The sequence below is a fragment of the Dermacentor albipictus genome, chromosome 1, assembly GCF_038994185.2.
Source record: "Dermacentor albipictus isolate Rhodes 1998 colony chromosome 1, USDA_Dalb.pri_finalv2, whole genome shotgun sequence".
Taxonomy (NCBI): Eukaryota; Metazoa; Arthropoda; class Arachnida; order Ixodida; family Ixodidae; genus Dermacentor; species Dermacentor albipictus.
The window spans coordinates 337,951,986-337,969,377 of NC_091821.1; the positions used below are offsets into that span (position 1 = coordinate 337,951,986).

At 46.0% G+C, this 17,392-nt stretch overlaps 1 protein-coding gene across 3 annotated transcripts in view; it reads right to left on the reverse strand.

Annotated features, from left to right (window-relative positions):
- LOC135899997 (fibronectin type-III domain-containing protein 3A-like) overlaps nt 1-17,392 on the reverse strand; it is a 91,977-nt gene that overhangs the window by 14,674 nt on the left and 59,911 nt on the right. For all 3 annotated transcript variants that reach the window (XM_065429530.2, XM_065429453.2, XM_065429585.1), the window contains exons 15-24: nt 16,423-16,582; nt 15,524-15,610; nt 14,712-14,850; nt 12,286-12,351; nt 11,819-11,931; nt 10,240-10,345; nt 8,399-8,574; nt 7,013-7,288; nt 5,602-5,903; nt 3,665-3,871 (exon numbers count right to left, since the gene is read on the reverse strand). In XM_065429530.2, the coding sequence (XP_065285602.1) occupies nt 3,665-3,871; nt 5,602-5,903; nt 7,013-7,288; nt 8,399-8,574; nt 10,240-10,345; nt 11,819-11,931; nt 12,286-12,351; nt 14,712-14,850; nt 15,524-15,610; nt 16,423-16,582 (1,632 nt within the window). The remainder of the gene's footprint in view (nt 1-3,664; nt 3,872-5,601; nt 5,904-7,012; nt 7,289-8,398; nt 8,575-10,239; nt 10,346-11,818; nt 11,932-12,285; nt 12,352-14,711; nt 14,851-15,523; nt 15,611-16,422; nt 16,583-17,392) is intronic.

Sequence of the window (17,392 nt, forward strand, 5' to 3'; positions counted from 1 at the left end):
ATTACTGTTGATCCCACGCTTGGCCTCCGAGAACCGTGACTCCTCATCGCGGGTCTTGGGCTCACTTGCCCCAGCCCTTGCGTGTCTCAGTATATACAAATACAGTCGATCCCGGATATATCGAACCCGGATATATCGAACCCGGATATATCAAATTATTGCTTATATCGAACAGTTGAAAAATCCCCTTGAGAATCCCATGCAAAAGTATAGCGCTATTCACGTATATAGAACTCCTGTGCACCGGCATATCGATGTATCGAACTCTGTGCTGAGCTGCGCCCCGACAAGTGCGCTTCTCCCACCATACCCCAACCCTGCAAGTGCGCTTCTCCCATCACATCCCACCCCCGCAAGTGCGCTTCTCCTGACGGTGATCTCGCGAAGTTCCTGCGATCTCACGCGCGCGGCCCCGCACTCTGAGAAAAGAGCGTGTGGGTAAAAGGCACGTGACGAGGAGCACTTCGAGTGCCATTGGGTGTGAAAGGCATGTGGGAGGAAGAAACCACGCCAACCGCAGGCGCCCGTTTCCTGTGTTTTGGTTGGCCGACACCGCTAGCGCAGCGAGATGAACGAGGTCAGTGCAGCTTGGGCTGGTGGTAGTGCAGAGACGCGGAGCGGTGCGTCTTTCGATTCCCTTTGTTCCTTTTATTCACGAGGCCAACATGAAGGATTGAGACTCGTGTGGTGCACTGCGTTTTTCTTTCCGCTTTTGGCACATGTTCCGGAGGCACGGCCGCAAAAAAACTCAAGAATTTGGATTTTTCAACAAAGGCGGACATCATTAGACGGGTGGAGGCTGGCGAGAAAAAGTTGTCGGTCACCGTGGCATTCGGAACTCCTTGCAACACCCCGAGTACGATCCTCAAGAACAAAGCCGATGTTAAGCTGAAGGCAGTGCAGTCCAGACGCCATGGAGCGTGTTGTAGCGCATCCCACCCTTTGACAAGGTCGAGAAGGCATTGCATGCCTGGTTTTTGGAGACACGTGCCAAGGACATACCTGTTGACGTCCCAATGCTCATGGAGAAGGCCAAATAGTTTGCTGTGGCCTTCGGAGAAGAAAGCTTCACTGGTGGCACTGGTTGGCAGCAGCGATTTAAGGAATGCTACAGAATCGTCGGAAAGACCCTTTCAGGCGAAAGCGAGGCGACTAGCACAAGTCACATAGAGAAGTGGTTGTCCAAAGAATGGCCAAATATTTCCGGCAGCTTTTCGCCGTCGCAAATATTCAACGCAGATGAGACGGCACTGTTTTGGCAAATGCTGCCAAACAAGACTGCATCTGAAGAGCACTACATGCCATGGTGGAAAGAACAGCAAAGTGCACGTATCGATTTTGCTTACTGCAAATATGGATGGGTCAAGCCAACTACGGCCATTTGTTATCGGAAAGAGCAGGTCGCCACGCTGCTTTAAGAATGCGAAAGGCCTCCCCGGTTCGATACACGCCCAATAAGAAAGCTTGGATGACACGCAATTTTTTCGTTGAGTGGCTACAGGCGTGGGATGCCGAACTGGAGAAGTCTGGCCGCAAAGCCTGTCTTCTTCTTGAGAATTGCTCGGCCCATCATGTCGTCTGCCCATTAAAGCAGATCACCCTCAAGTTTCTGCCGCCAAACAACGGAAAAACTTCAGCCTTTTGACCAAGGCATTGTGAAAACGTTTAACAACGTTAAGGTTTAAACGTTAAGGAAAACGTTAAGGTTGGGTACAGACGTCGACTGGTGCAGAGGCTCCTAATCAACCTTCAATTAGGAATCGAACTCAAGGTGGACCTCCTCGGAGCCATTCAAATGCTGGCAGGTACTTGGAACGACGTGAAGCACAATTGTGAACTGCTTCCGCAAAGCAGCCTTTGTGGTAGCTGCAGACGACGGATGTCTTGACAGTGAAGATGATGACGCTGGATGCCTGGACAGTGAATTTCGCGAGCTCTCGGCATTCCCAGGCGCCATCCCAGGCGGCGTTACAGCATGAGATTTCGTCAGCGCTGACGATGGCATGCAAGCTGTAGCGGATCGCGCTGATGCGGAGATTGTGGCTGACATCATGGGTGGCGAGGACGCAGACTCGAGCAGCGGCAAAGGTTCCGACGAAGAGGACCAACCACCATGCACTGCAGCTGAACTTGCATCAGCTTTCAGCATCATTCACTGCTGTTGTGGCACCATGGAAGGAGTTGGCCTTTCTCATTTGGACACTGAACAAGCTTGAGGACAGCTTAGTGAATTTGATGGTGCAGAAGAAAAAGCAAACAAAGGTCACAGATTTTTTTTCTTACAAAATAAAGTGCTCTGGTCATGGTGCTGTGTTCTTTGTTTTTTTTACGCGCCTTGGAGGCACAGATCGGTGAATTCCCCTTCAGTCACGACATCGGGAAACTGCCTTGAGATGTGTGGAGTTAGAGAAGCTTTTGACATGCATATTTTATATTTTGAATTACCGTTATATCGAACTATTTCGCGATCCTCTTCGAGTTCGATATGTCCAGGATCGACTGTATTTACTTCAGTGTGGTTATTGCCCAAGCAAGCTGGTTCCAATACAAGCCGGGGCAGCCGTATGTCGATGGAGGCGAAATCAATCAATCAATCAATCAATCAATCAATCAATCAATCAATCAATCAATCAATCAATCAAAAAGTTTGTTTTCCAACCCAATAGTTTGGGTTTTCTCGTTAACACTTTCGCAACTCTCACAGCGACAGTGCTGAATGATCCTGACTTGTATGCACACATGTAATGATCCCACTAGCCTGCAGGAGGAGTTCACATCTCATCGTCCTCATCACAACTCAAATCAGCACTGCCAATTGTTTTGTCCTCCAGGTTGATTACAACAGATGGACCATGGTCAACAATGTCGTTGATGATGTGGTCTTGTTTTCTCATCACATCTTTCTCTTGAGAACATGCTCCACACAGCTCTTCCACTTCTCAGCAGTCACTTGCATGATGCCTTTCCAAACCAGGGGCTCCATGTCTTGAAGCTTAAATGTCTTGTTTGCACTCGCCACAAAGCCCTTGATGTCGCTCCAAACAAGCTCTATAGCATTCAGATGGCATGGTAGGGTAGGGTAGTCAGCGCACAATGAGGTGGCCAGCAGCTTCAGCAGTGCAGTCCACATGGTATCGGTCCCCGTCTGTGTTTACGTCGTCGACAAGCTTTATGACCTCCAACTACACATGTGGCATGTGGGGACCCATGTTTCCTTGGTGAAAAATATTGACCCAGCCTGGCATCGCAGCTCCACTATCTGGCGCAGGTACTGGCAGCAACACAGCACAATGTGCATCGCTTCTATCAGAAGTGCATTCCGAGACTGCTTCCTTTGACTGTGCTGTCAACAGCTTGCGAGACTATAGTATAGACTATATTTCGGTACCTGAGGCATTTTTAAAAATTAAGGTACGAAGTTCATATACGCAGTCACAAAACTTGCTAGAAATTCAAATCTTTAATCTGTTCTGCAGCTATAAACTATAAATCAAGTTTGAAAATATAAGAAATGTACTGAAAGTCAATTTTCTGCAGACAGAACTAAATGGCGCTGGGAGAGGTACACGTCAAACAAGAACCAACCTGCCCAGAATGCGTGGCTTGTGCCAATCTAACTTGCCTAGCGGCAATTAAAATGCGACTGGCAGAAAGGACTACTCACATGCCAGGCTTGACTTCCATGTCGAGCGTGTAGTGGAGCACATCTCGTGCTGCCTGGTGGTCGGTCCAGCGCAACCGCATGCTGTTGTGCCCAGTCGAGAGGCACTCGAGGGTTGGTGCAGGTGGTGGCAGTGCCTGCGTGCTTGTGCGCAATGCGGGGCTGCTCAGGGGGCCCGCGCCGACTGCGTTCACAGCCTGCACCCGCACCCTGCAACAGTAGCATTTGGTTGAACCTGTTGGTAGTCTCAAACAAGCCCAGACTTTAGACAAAAAGACACAATATAGGCACTAGTACTTGCAACCATCCTGTGCCTTCCCAGAGTACCTGTCCTTTGTCTGTAGAGTGTGCAGGCTAGTTTACACCTAAAAACATGAGCCAATTAGAACAGAAAAATACTATTTTAAGCTTCTTGGAGCGATAGAGTAGCGCTGCAAAATTTATTGCTTTCTTTTGCCAAGTGAAACAAATATGGTAAAAAAATAATAAACCTGAGAACGTTCAGCTTCGTCGACATAAACAAATGACCAATGTCTACTGTACATGCCAACACACCACAACACTTCCAACAAAAGTATGAGTAGAAATGTGTCCTGTTTGACATATGAGCTTCTAAGGACAACAAGGTTTACTTAAAGTATGGTTTCGTTTCATGACACCAGTAAGCACTGCCATACTATCATTAATATGCAAGGCAAGATGCAAAGGAGAGAATGCAAAAATACACTTTCACTACTCTTTTACCATAAAAACCGGTATATAGATCGAACTTTTTTTCAAAAACCATAGCGAAAAGTCGACCCTCGACTTAAATATCGGACATTGGCGGAAAAACTACGGAAGTCTTGCAACAATGGGTGGATGAAGTAAACAGCCGCCATCGCCATCAGCAGCAGCGCGGCGTGGCGACATTGTGGCACCGGTACTTTGCGTTTCCACTGTCGCAAAGTTATATTATTTAAAGGCTGCTTTTTCATTTTGTTTCAAACTGAGCGGAAGCCGACGTCAATTCACCGTCGCCTTCAAGAAAAAGGCGATTGAGTACGCGGAAGCCCATGGCAACCTGTCGGCACAGCGCGAACTTGGAGTATCCACGAAGAGCATTCGGTAGTGGCGGAGGCAAAAGCAATGTATTACGACTTGCAGCAACCAAAAGAAAACGTCATTTCATGGCTGGATCGCAGCGGACTGCAGAACTGTAAGGCATGGTTGCGGAGTCCGTCTGAGAGCTGCGTGTAAGATCGCTGCCTGTTGTCGAATGCATTCGTTTGAAAGCGGTAGAGATCGCACGCGCCTATCGACTGGGCAGCGAGACGCACTCATCATCCGACTCTGACCAAAGGTGTCGCTCTGATTCGGAGTAGCGCTTGCGGACTTCGTGCACTTCTGTGTACTGTACACCCGACGAATTTTTAACAGTATAGCGCGACCGTCGACCCGCGTGTTTGTCAGCACCTTATCACGGCGCGGAGCGGCGAAATAGCGAATGCGCGTATCTCTTTTGTTTCGCTGCTCAGCGCCGTTAATACGGTGTTGACAAAGCACGCGGGTCGATGGTCGCGCGATACCGCTAAAAACTTGGCCAGGTGCACATGCGAGCAGCATTTAAATAAATACTGTCACCATTGTGCAACCCGCTGAGTCGCATTTGTTTCTAGGTAAGGGTGTCATGTCTTTCGGTACTTTTGCCACTGAAAAAGATCTTTTTTTCATTTTTAGAATTCGTTAGTTGGGGGATCGACCTATATTCCGGTCCGACCTATAGTCCGGTTTTTACGGTAGCTATGTTAGTAAAAGAAAATAACCTGCAAATAAGTAGTATGATTGGCCGATAAACATCCTTTCTGAATTAAAATTGTTCACTTAGAACTCCTAAGTTCTGCAAATCTGTAATCTGCACTATATAAGGCACCACTGCAAGGACACACCACGTCCCTTACCTGTAGTTCGTTTCTGGTTGCAAATCTGTGAGCAGAATCTGGGTGCCCTCAGTAGTGTGCGTCACAGGCGTCGATGTCATTGGGCTTGGTGCCTGTGCCTGACTGTGCACTGGTAATCCTTCGCAGACTTCGACCAGATAGTGGGTGATGTCAGCACCATGGCATGCAGACGCAGACCAGGACACTTCAAGGCTGGTGGGACCCCTGACACAAGTCAGAGGCCCGACAGGTCCAGGGACACCAGCAGGCGTGCTGCACTCTACCGGGTCAGAGAAGGTGCTCGAACCAGCGCTGCTGCAAGCCTGTGAACAACCACAAGGCAACAGAGCTATTGTACAGAGAGACAAGCGAGTGTTTTACTATAAACAGTCTTGATATGATCCCTCTTTCCTGCAGTAGGTAGGTAGATTGATTGATTGATTGAGTCCCAAAGTAACACCTGGGCCATGAGAGAGGCCGCAATGAAGAACCTCTACCACAGCTGGGCATCAAAGCAATAATCAAGCCCCCTTTATATCCTCCTTTAAATGTGGCCTATTGCAGCAATGTACAAATCTCAAATCTCCAGCGACTGCAGAGTGTGAACATCCCGCCAGAACTCAAGATGCCCATTTATCAGGTTTAACTATGTCCACGGTCATTTAATAGACATTTCAGTCTCTGAGCGATCAATGCCTACCCTAATTGACCTACTTTGCCTAGTTGCCTACTTTTAACCTTTATTCACCAAAGGTTGTGGGCCTGAGTGCCTTAACTCTCGTAATTATACCTTAATTAACTTCGCCTCAAGTACCACCAAAGGTTGTAGGTTCAACTTCCACCAATGGTTGCGGGTTTGACCATCAATAGCGGCACCATCAATTTTGGTGCCACTGAATTTTGGTGCCATAGTGGCAGACAGTCAATTTTTCTATGGTAGTAGTAGTGTCAGTGATGACCACACTTTTTAATTTCAGCATGGAACAAAGCATCAAGAGAGCTAGGCGCTGTGACCACTCTTGCCTGTATCCTCATTCATGCTGGGGCAAGTTTTCGTCTTGCTAAGGAAAAAATAAAAAAAGTCATCTAGCCCTAACCCTGCCTGGTTGTAATACCCTACAGAGGCCTAGAATTATTTTTTCCAACACTATTTCTTCAACATATGCTGAAACCTCGATGCATGAACATCTCTGCATTATGCGCTGTCTGAATGCATCCATTGCTGCCAAGATTCAAATACAGCCGAGTTTCAATAGAAATGAAAGTTGGTAACGAAGCATTGTTGAACTGTAGCACGCACGAAGGCAGAAGGACACAGGCAGTTTTCAGCGCTTGTTAACTCCACGACTGTGTCGTTCCATCTTTTGTGTGCACTGCAGGTCAACAATGAATCCAAATGAGTCATCATGACACAGGAGGGGGAACAACTTACCATGACGCGGAAGCAGTAAGTGGAGGCTGGCTCAAGGCTGCGTGCTTCGTAGTGGGTGTTGCGTCCAGCATACACTTGCACGTAGGCAGCATCCTCTTCCCCGCCAGCACGACGACACTCGAGCTGATACTCCGAGACCGGAGCTCCGTGGCAGACCGCTTCATCCCACGAGACTGCAGCACAGGTTGCACCTTTCACCTGGACAGCCAGATTGGCTGGTGTGTCCGGGGCACCCGCACCACTCTGTGCCTGCAGAGGCTCCGACCAGGGCCCCGCCTTGGCAAATGAGAAATTGAAAGGGAGGTCAGATAATCATGCCACAGTGATACAAGAGGGAACTGCATTACATACATGTTTATTGACAATATTCGATACATCAAATGTCAATATTATTGGCACAGTTTTACATATAACAAAAAAAAAAGAAGTGCGAGATAGTGAGCTGCTGTGCGCATGCATAATGTCAAGAACAATATTTTCTTTTACCTTCAACAACACAAAGTAATATTATGAGGTTTAGTGCACTTCATATTCCAGTTATCCCTCCTGTCTTCACATGATGCAAGAACAATTTACTTTATCCTTCTCCTGCCCTGATGCATCCACTTCCAGGGGTGGGCCCTTTAATTTAATATTAACATTTCAACAACAATGCACGAAAGCTGCACAATGGGCTATGAGGAATGCTGTAGTATAGGGCTCTGGAGTAAATTTTACCACCTGGGATACATGAACGTGCACCCAAAGTATGGGACAAGAATGTTCTTGCATTGCACCCGTATTGAAAATGCAGCTGCGGTGTCCAGGAATCGACTCTGAAATCTCGTGCTCAAGAGCAGGACATTATAGCCAAATTTTAACAACACTAGCCTTGCCATGCAGTGCCAATGTTAGGCAAAATGTAGCTTTACTTTTGATTCCAATTCCTGGGGAAAAAAAGGAAAGAAAGAACGCCCCCAAAGAATAACATGCAGAAGAAAAATGCACGATACTGAAGAAAAATTTCAAATCTTGAGATCAAACGTGGCACCACAACATTTCTGTGGCACTGTATACTGATACACTCTCTTTTGGCAGCAAAGGACGACATAATCTGAAAGTGGAAGTGTAGGAACACTGATTCACGAAAAGAGTCCTGCAAGAATCTCCAATATTACTTCATGATTGTGAAAGTCGCAGTTACAGTTGAGCAACAATTATCAACTTCACAAATCTAAATCTATCTCCACCTCGCAGATCTCCTTCAGTGAAGGATGGTGAAAGTGCGGCAGATTGGCAAGTGTTCACCTTTACATGCAGCGCAAAACTGACACGGAGGGTGCGGTGACCATAAGAATGTTTTTGCACTCTGTAAGTACATGAACATGCCACACTGATACCACTCACCCCAACCGAGTTGACTGCCCGCACACGGAACAGATAGGTGCAGCCTGGTAAGAGGCCTGCCACCGTGCAATCCATGTCGGGGCCTCGGTAAGCCACTCGTGACTGGCTGTCATCTTCCTCCGACACCTGGAGCTCGTATGCCGTCACAGCGGCACCACCCGTTGACGATGCTGCTCCTGCATTTGGGCACGACCAACCAGACGTTTAATTAGCCTCTCATGCTAGATTTCTTTTGTGCTTTTAATACTAATCAATAGTAACTAAAACAGCATGTCAAGTATGGGACTGTTAGTGCTCTAAAAGATTAAGGGGAATAAAAAACCTGGGATGCAAGGCTGCAGCTTCAATGGTTACTACATCTGACCCACAGTTCGTGAATACCAAAACATTTCTTTGAAGTGAAGGTTAGTTACTGTGATGATGTGGATAGTGGCATGTGGCGGTGACAAGACCAGCTTAGAATGATGATTGTGTTGTGGCAACAACAAGAAGAGAATTGGTGATGGTGATTGCGGAGGAAGACCACGTGCCACCAACAACGAAGCGGTGCGCAGAGCACGCAGAGCATGAGAGGGAGCGGAAGTCTCGAAGGGCAGCTCGCAGAACGGCGGTTCAAGGCTTGATGACCAGCGACTGGGTGTCCTGCTACTTTGCGGACCACGAGCGGGATCGGAGATCCCGCTCGTGGCTGAGCTCTCCTGTGCACTAGCGGCCTTGTGCAGTGCTTCCTGCTGGGCACCGGAGCGCCTGAGCTACCTGCCTGCCGACTGAGCTTGACGTTCTAGCAGCCGAGGCGTTACAGGGCAGGCGTTACAGGCCAGCTACAGCAGTGGCCTGGTGTTCTGCCGGCCTGCTGTTTCCCTACTTCCACGTCACAACCATGACGTTGCATAAGACGTGGCCCTTGCAAGCAACACAGCAGCTGTCTTCAAGACAACGCACTACGCAACAACAATTGTCATGGTCACTGCAACGACGACGCACACCAGCGAGTCGTGATGCATGAGTGCTAGGCACATCTTTATAGAGAAGTACAAACGACTTCAGAATTCTAGTCTGCGTGTATGTAAATCGTCTGTATCATGTTAGTGTGTCTATAAAAAGTCTGTGTTGCATGTAAGAAGCTCCCGCCTGCCGTGTCGTTATTAAAAGGATCCTGGGCCCAACGGAAATGGCAGGTTGTTTCCATCACAGTTACCCAGTAAACAATCAGGGTGAAAGTAGTTCTTGTATGTGAAGAAATTATGTAAAATACCTTTGCTTTTACATCATAGTTATAACCAAGTCCCATCTATGTAGCCTTTCAAAGTATATTTTTGTATTTGGTCCCTGCTGCCGCAGTAAAAGTTCACAAAATTTGCCGTATCCAGTCTTTGGCTCTTTTAGAACACAATGTAGTCATTATTTACCCCTAAAGTATTAACTTGGCCCTAGCAGATGCTGTCAAAATCCATGACATCGCAGTGAGCTGGTGCGGGAACTGCATGGAGATGTCACCACCCATCTTGAGTTTTTTTTTTTTTTTCCCCCCTCAGCTTACTGTCTTTTCACGGTAAAGAGTGGTGTCTTTGGGATTGTGGAAGGGTAATATACTGATATAAAAAGTCATTTTTCTCTTTAGTGTGCCTTTAACATGCACTCAATGCAGGGTGCAAGGGTGTTTCTGCATTTTGCCCCACTGCTGAAATCCAGCTCCCATGACTGGAATTTGATCCCGCGACCTTGTGCATAACAGCGCAACGCCAAAGCCATTAAGCAACCACGGCGAGTCGTCTGATAAACAGAGGCTAGTCTGGCATAAGTATGCCATTATGTAAGTAAAATGCAAACGGTACGCTTACCCCAACGCAGATGCGCTGAAATGGCTTTGGGTTTCCCATGAAGCCGGGGAGGGTCGCATATTCCAGGGCAGAGAGCTGCCGTTACGACAGTAGACACCTCCGAAAACTGAAACAAAAAGTAAAAGTTGCTTTTTAGACATGTACAGCCACAAATAAATACTGTGCCTACACTTCTAAAACATTGTCACACTCTGTTGTCCTTACATAACTTCTGCAAATTACACAACTTGTCCCACAACAATAGTCTGGTCATTTTCATTACAAAAAACAGTGTGGCTTAAACAATCACAGCACCAGATTTCCCAAATGCAGCTTATAGACAGCGTGAGATGAGACAGAAGAATAGAAGGATTTTGCTACCTACCTACATTACCACATTGCACAAGTGGCCCCACTACACACGCACGGTGCTCTGAATGCAGTATACAGTGAACATCCGATTTTTAGGACTCTCAGGGACCGCGAAAGTGTACGAAATGTTGGGCAGCCAAAAACATGAATGCATGCCTTTAACTGCCCTCAAGGGCTCAAATCGCCACAGCCACGTGCGAAATGGCTTTACAGGCCTGCCAGTGCAATTATTAGGCATCTCGGTGCTTGTACTACGACAGGAGATTATAAGTGCACACGGCCATAATTAGATACATATTTTATGAACCACGTCAGTGGCCCTTTTGCACTCTTGGCATTCTTTGCCACAATATATTACATATGCTTGACTGCTATATTGCGGCGAAGCTGATTTTTGAAAACCGGCATTATGAAACGCTTTAGGCGTCTCGGTGCTCGAAACGTGATAGGAGATGGCAGCTGCACGTGTGTATAAATAAGCAACACATTTTATGTCCCGTGACGGTAGCTCCTTTGAGCTGTTGGTATGCTTGACCGCCTAACACTATTGTATTATGACAAAGTTGACTTTCAATAACTAGCAATCGTAAGGATGGCAATTGCAGAGTCGGTGCCAACGCAGAGTCAGCGCCATTGCTGACAGTAGCAAATCCTTGAATTGAAAAACACAGCACCGAACACCAGGATCAAAGCTTGATAGCGATTGTCGAAGCAGCTAGGCCTAACAACAACACAAAACTATGGCTGCCAGAGGATCGGCTTGCGAGAGTGCTGGTTCGATTCTACGAGAATCAAAATGGCAGCAGCGGTGGCTTCAATTAATACTGTTTTGGACTTGCGGTCACGGCAAAAAGTCTGAAAAATCGCATGGCAAAGGGTATCAGCATCCAAAATTTCAGATGTCCTCACACAATAGGTCTATGGGGTACGTAACGGAGCCACGAAGGCGTCTGAATTGTAAATGTCCGAAAAAATCGGGCGCCCAAAATATCGGTCATTGACTGTACTTCAAGAATTGCCAGGTATCGCCTAGAGCACAAAAAAAGAAAGCATGCTTTATTTCATAATTTGCTTTCACCTTTTCAATTAAGCAACAAAATGGTGCATGCACACTCTGTATTATAAGTTAAAAGCTCCCTAGTTCTTTTCAAATCCGGACCGGTGTTACTGTACAGTACAGAACAGGCAACACTAGCATATTGAAAAAAAAAAAATCACTGGCACTTACATCACTGGTACCTCCACAACTGGTGCAGTTCACTCTGAGCCTGTATGACGAGCCAGGTTCCAAGCCAGAACATGTGGCTTCCCTCTCTGAACCAGTATAGACTGCATCAAATCCTGCACAAACAAGAGAAGGTGGTTGAGCCAACAAGAGGCAATTGTGGCTCCAGTTGGGAAGAGAAACTTCTGCTTGCTTATGTGGTTAAAAAGAATAGTTCCAAGCATAATTAAAACAGTGCATGGCTGAATTCAGGCAGATCACACAGTTCTTTAATAAAACCTTGGCTACAGCAAGGTACTTGCTATTGATCTACCACTGTTGGCCAAAAACACACAGACCAAAATCAAATTTCAGGACTGCCCTAGCAAAACTTAAGCATTTGATTTATATTAAACATTCAGCTTAACATTTCAGAGCAAACTAATGCATATTCCAAGGTTTTTTTTAAGGCAAGGGAGCTTTAAACATACCTTTTCCTGAATCCATTTGCAAGCAATACTGAGTAACAGGTGCACCACCGTCGTCCTTTGGTGCATCTGGAACACAAAAGTAATATTTCCAACTAGGGCCAGATAAACACCTAGCATGCACACAAAATGCATTTGAGGTATTTACATCGCATCTCCATATCCTGGAGATGGGATGCAAATACCTGTGCCACACGGGCACAGAAAATAGCATTCAGTAGTTAAGGCCTTAAGTTCCTGAATGACATATTTTTCGGCGGAGCTGCCACACATACAAATTTAATGACATATGACCCGATGATGTCGATAACAGCGTCTTCTGAAGTGAGCAATTTTAGGGTAATAATGAAACAATAAACGTGAATTTACAAGTTTATCTGTTTTCAAGGCTAGTGAAATGTAGAAATAAGCATACTATGGTGCCGCTAGCTTTAGCTTGTCGCTGCTTTTTACAACGTTGCAACTGATGAAGCACGATGACAATGACAACAAGTATACAACTTGTTGTATACTTGTTGCCAAAATTTGCGTGACTCCACCTGCAACCACATGTCTTGTGAAAAAAAAAAATTTTTTTTTGTCTTATATAAATCTTGATGCATTTGTTTATGTGTGCCGCATGGCTTAACCCTTTCGCTGTCACGGACGTACCGGTACGTCATCGCGCTTCCCCCCCCACGGTGTCACTGACGTACCGGTACATTCTCTATCGTGCGTTCAAAATTTCGCGCCAGAGCGCAAAGCTGGCGCTCCTGAATTGGCCACGCTATCTGTTGACTCTTTCTACAAGTTCGTATATTCGCCCCAACCTGTGTTACTCCATGTATTGAAGAGTACGGCGCGACTGCCACTCCCCACTTTCTCTTTGCTGAGTGGTGCGGTGGCTCCGTGTTCGCTGTATCATGCGTCTCGCGCGTGTGGTTATGGGTTCAAGGGTTGTTCTGCCATCTCCGCTGGTTTGAAGGTTTTTATTTTTCTTCTGTTGGTGTGCCTGCTACGGCGCGTCATGTTCAGGCGCACGTGCCGCTGCCTCTCCGAAAAGAGTGACACGTTGCTGCTTTCGCTCTCTCGCCGCACCCTCGCTTCCGACTTGCAGCAGTAAACGTAAAGCCCTTCGAACTTTGTTTAGCCTTTTTCCATCTCCCTCTGTCATCTTGATCACGCAACGTCCCGTTTATCTCCGTTGTGCGGGCGACTGAAAGCGCATCCTCCCTGCGCGCGCGGTTACTTTCGGATGGCTCAGCGCGCGGGACCTTCGTCTGCTCATTGGAGCGGTGGCTCAATTCCGATTCAAAATACAAGCCGAGCTCGGATTCGGACTCGGACAGAGTCGCATGCGAGGAAGAGGGTTCCGCATCGTCAGATTCGGATGTTGAAGGGATTTTATAGCCAGGCTGATGATGATGATGATGTTTACTACCAACAGCTGCAGAACACTGAAATGTGTATATTGCATTGACTATGTTATTTGTATACCAATCATAATCAAAAATAAATGGCTATGTTCATTCCCTGTTATGCTCGTTCCCTGAAACCAAGCCGACACTGGGGGTGCGTCACAGCCAGAAAGGTCCGACAGCGAAAGGGTTAAACACCTGAAATATCTTTTCCAGCTAAATAGGATGTTTCAAATAATTTAAGTAAACCCCACTACTAAGCAAGCTATAGCATCGAATATGCGCATTTCTCAGTCGAACGAGTTGTGACGAATGCCTTCGGCGGCAAATGGCATTAAGGTGAATGCCATTTGATTTGCCCATGTGGCACCATGCAAATGACATTAAATCTTAAGGCATTAGGAAGTTAACGCCACTTCCTGTGCTCGTCTGGCATGGGTATAAATGTAGTACAGCCCACTGTTGTGCAGCCTTTACTCACTTGGAAGCCTCAATCAAATCTCAGTACTTATGCATCTTGCAGCAAACAAAACTTGTTACAGACCCTCATAGTCACATTTAATGAGATTCCACAGCACTAAATGAAACATCTTGTAGAAAGCAAAACTGAAGCATCCGTCAAGGTTTAAGAAATTTGTGAAAATTACAGCAGTTCCATTGCAGCACTGGGTGTCTTTCCGCTTGTACACAGCCTGAGAGTAAACTATGAGGCATTAATTTGACCGTGAAGGAAATTGACAGCCTGCAAGGAATGTGCTGCATCTTAACTCAGAGCCTTCTATTAAACAAAAATTATTTTTATTTATAGATACTACAATCCCTGGTCGGGATTTTAGTAGGGTGGGAAACGAGTGATACATGATCTGATACAATAATATTGGCGGACAAGAAAGAGAGAAAAGGAAAGAAAAAAAAATTAAGAAATGGCTAATATGCCTTGAAACATTGTTACAGAGTGCAATGCACCATTCTTCGATAATAAAGCAAACTGTTGTGCAAGCACAAGAAGCACTCGGGAGGAGGTGTTCTCACCCCAAGCTGCCAAGAAGTGATTGCTGTGGACACGCCCCTTTGCACTGGGGCGTGATGGCCTTCCTGGTCTGTCAGCCAGTGTTTGCAGGCTTCCAACACGGCTCGGCCCACTTGAGCCTTCCTCATTGTGGGCAACCAGCTGTGGAGAGAAGGAAAAAGAAAGAGGGGCATAATCTTTTTAAATCATCTGGCAACATTTGATTTACTGCACCACTTGGACAAAATAGCTAGCTGGTTGTTCGTTTTATAAATGGCCAAGGCAAATGACTACAGCCACTTGTCCTTGTTTCTTGTATCATCACATGTAGAAAAACAAGACAGTAAACCTAAGAATGCTGCAGGAGTTAGCTGCCAATGCCACATTCTTATTAATGTCTAGTTAAACTAATTCTGAATGCAATTAAAGCGAATGAAAAAAATTCAGAAATGCTTGTTCAAGACTGGCGTCCAAGTCACGACAACACACCAATGTACGCAGGAAAGAGTAATGATCAATAGCTGAGTGAAGTAGCTTAACCTCAAGCTAATGGCAACTGCATGTATAATGGCAATTTCAATTTCTTGAAGCTAACGTGAGAAAAAGTTGTACGCCTCAAATTCATGACATGTGGGATGCAGGGCTATGCACTAGATGCCACACGTTGAAAAAGTGGCCCTGGTTTTTTTCCCCAGTTTATTTCAAACTGCATGTGCAATGTTTAGACAGTCATGCATACCGACATAGTGGGTAGATTTTTGCTTCCAGCTTGCCCTCAACAATTTCAGCCCTCCTGTTCAGTCATTATGGCAAAAAATATAGCTTGAAAACTCACCCGAAACCTGTACTCAGTCTTGCGGACAAGACGCGTACAGGTGAACTTGGTGTCAGACCCATTGTAAACTGGCAAGAATCCATGTTGCTGCAGTATGAAGAAAGGATACTGTCACAAATAATTCAGCAGAATCCGCTACACTTTTGGCACTCAATTCGACATTCACATAATTCAAGTATTCATAATTGTATAGAAACCTTTGCCACTTGCATAGCGCTAACTTGAAAATTATTATGGCTAGCAGAGTAAAAGAAGTGAATTGCAGACAATATACATGGTGTCTTTTTTCTAGGCAAAACAATCATTCTTGTTTAATTGCCTGTGGCAGATAGCAGAATTTGACTGCTTCGTGAAGTACTAGGCTTGGAAGGGTGCATAATACAAGCATGATAAATTGCAATTCACAAACTAATTAGCAAAGATAGCTTTTATTATTCACTGTAGAGCACACGCTGCAACAGTGGAATGGAAGCAAGACATTAAGGACGCCATAGCAGAGGTCCCAGGACTAGCACGAGTTTCGAGCCCAGTATAAAGCAGCAATTCCTTTCGTTAAATTCCATTGCTTTTTTATCGCCCACCATTCGCGCACCGCCAATCCCAATGATAATGTAGGCGAAGCATTGACCAGCCCATCGACAAAGTGCGACAAGGAATGGCTGGCATTTAAATAGAATCACTACATTATCCCTGCCCAGATGTTTGTTTCTGGATGGCATAACAAAATAAACTAATATACAGTTTTGTACCCACAGGGTACAAGAGAGGCATTTTTTGGGAAAATGATAACTACAATGCCAACTTACACTTCACAGCATATTATAGGGACATATCTCTCAGTTTCTTCAGTAGGATGGGAATTGCAGTAGGATGTGAAGTGTCTAGCACAGCTGACTCACCGATCCCTCCTGCTCTATCGAGAGGGTGTAGGAGTCGTCACAGGGCCGGGTGTTCCACTCGAGTGTTGCTGTAGAGCAAGTCACCTGAACCACCTTTGGTGGCTCCGGGGCAGGCGGGGCAGCCCCACTTGTCGTGAAGCGGCTCACACCACTCCATGGGCTGGGGACCAACAACAAACACTCCTCGTTAATCATTACAGGGGAAAATTGGAAGAGAGCGTGTCGGGCAGAGAAGTGCTGTAGAATAGAATACAGAACTGGCTGATTTCGTATGTGCATCTGGCTACAAAGGCATACGGGACACAGGTGCCATGACAAATGTGAATTGGTTGGTTGGTTGGCGTTTAATGGCACAAAGGCTACTCAGGCCATGCTGCGCCAGTCAAAAGACAATTAAAAAAAGCAACGTTAAAGCAGGTAAACCTGCGTTACATTATAGTTGGTGTAAATAACAAGTTGTCTCTAACAGTCAAACAAGTTAGTAAATGGCACTAGCGGGTCATCTGCCAGCAATAAGGCAGGGTGTATAGGTATATGTAAATTATACAGGTTGTGTAAAAGCTTCCATCTCTGTGTTTAAATGTGCGGACATGTCATAAGGATGTGCATCCCTGTAAGAGGTTCGTGGCATTTTTGCAAATTGGCGGGTTTTTTTTCACAAGACAGTGCTGTCCTTTGACTCAAAGAGAGATTGCCCTTCAATAACACATCAGCAAATCAAATAATAAGGAGCTGTTTAAGAAACACCCCCACTATGGTGCTTTGAAGGGGACACGAAAATCTGGTTACCAAGTTCTAACTTACATATTGCAAAGAATTGTTACTGAAGTGCCATGTCTACTTCAGTCAAGAGGCAGCACTGCTCCTGAAAGCAAGCAGCCTCTACACCAGAAAGCAGAGTGTCGAATGCATACATAAACACATTCGGGAATAACGGGGCAGGTGGGTAGAAGGGCTAAACCTTTCTCCC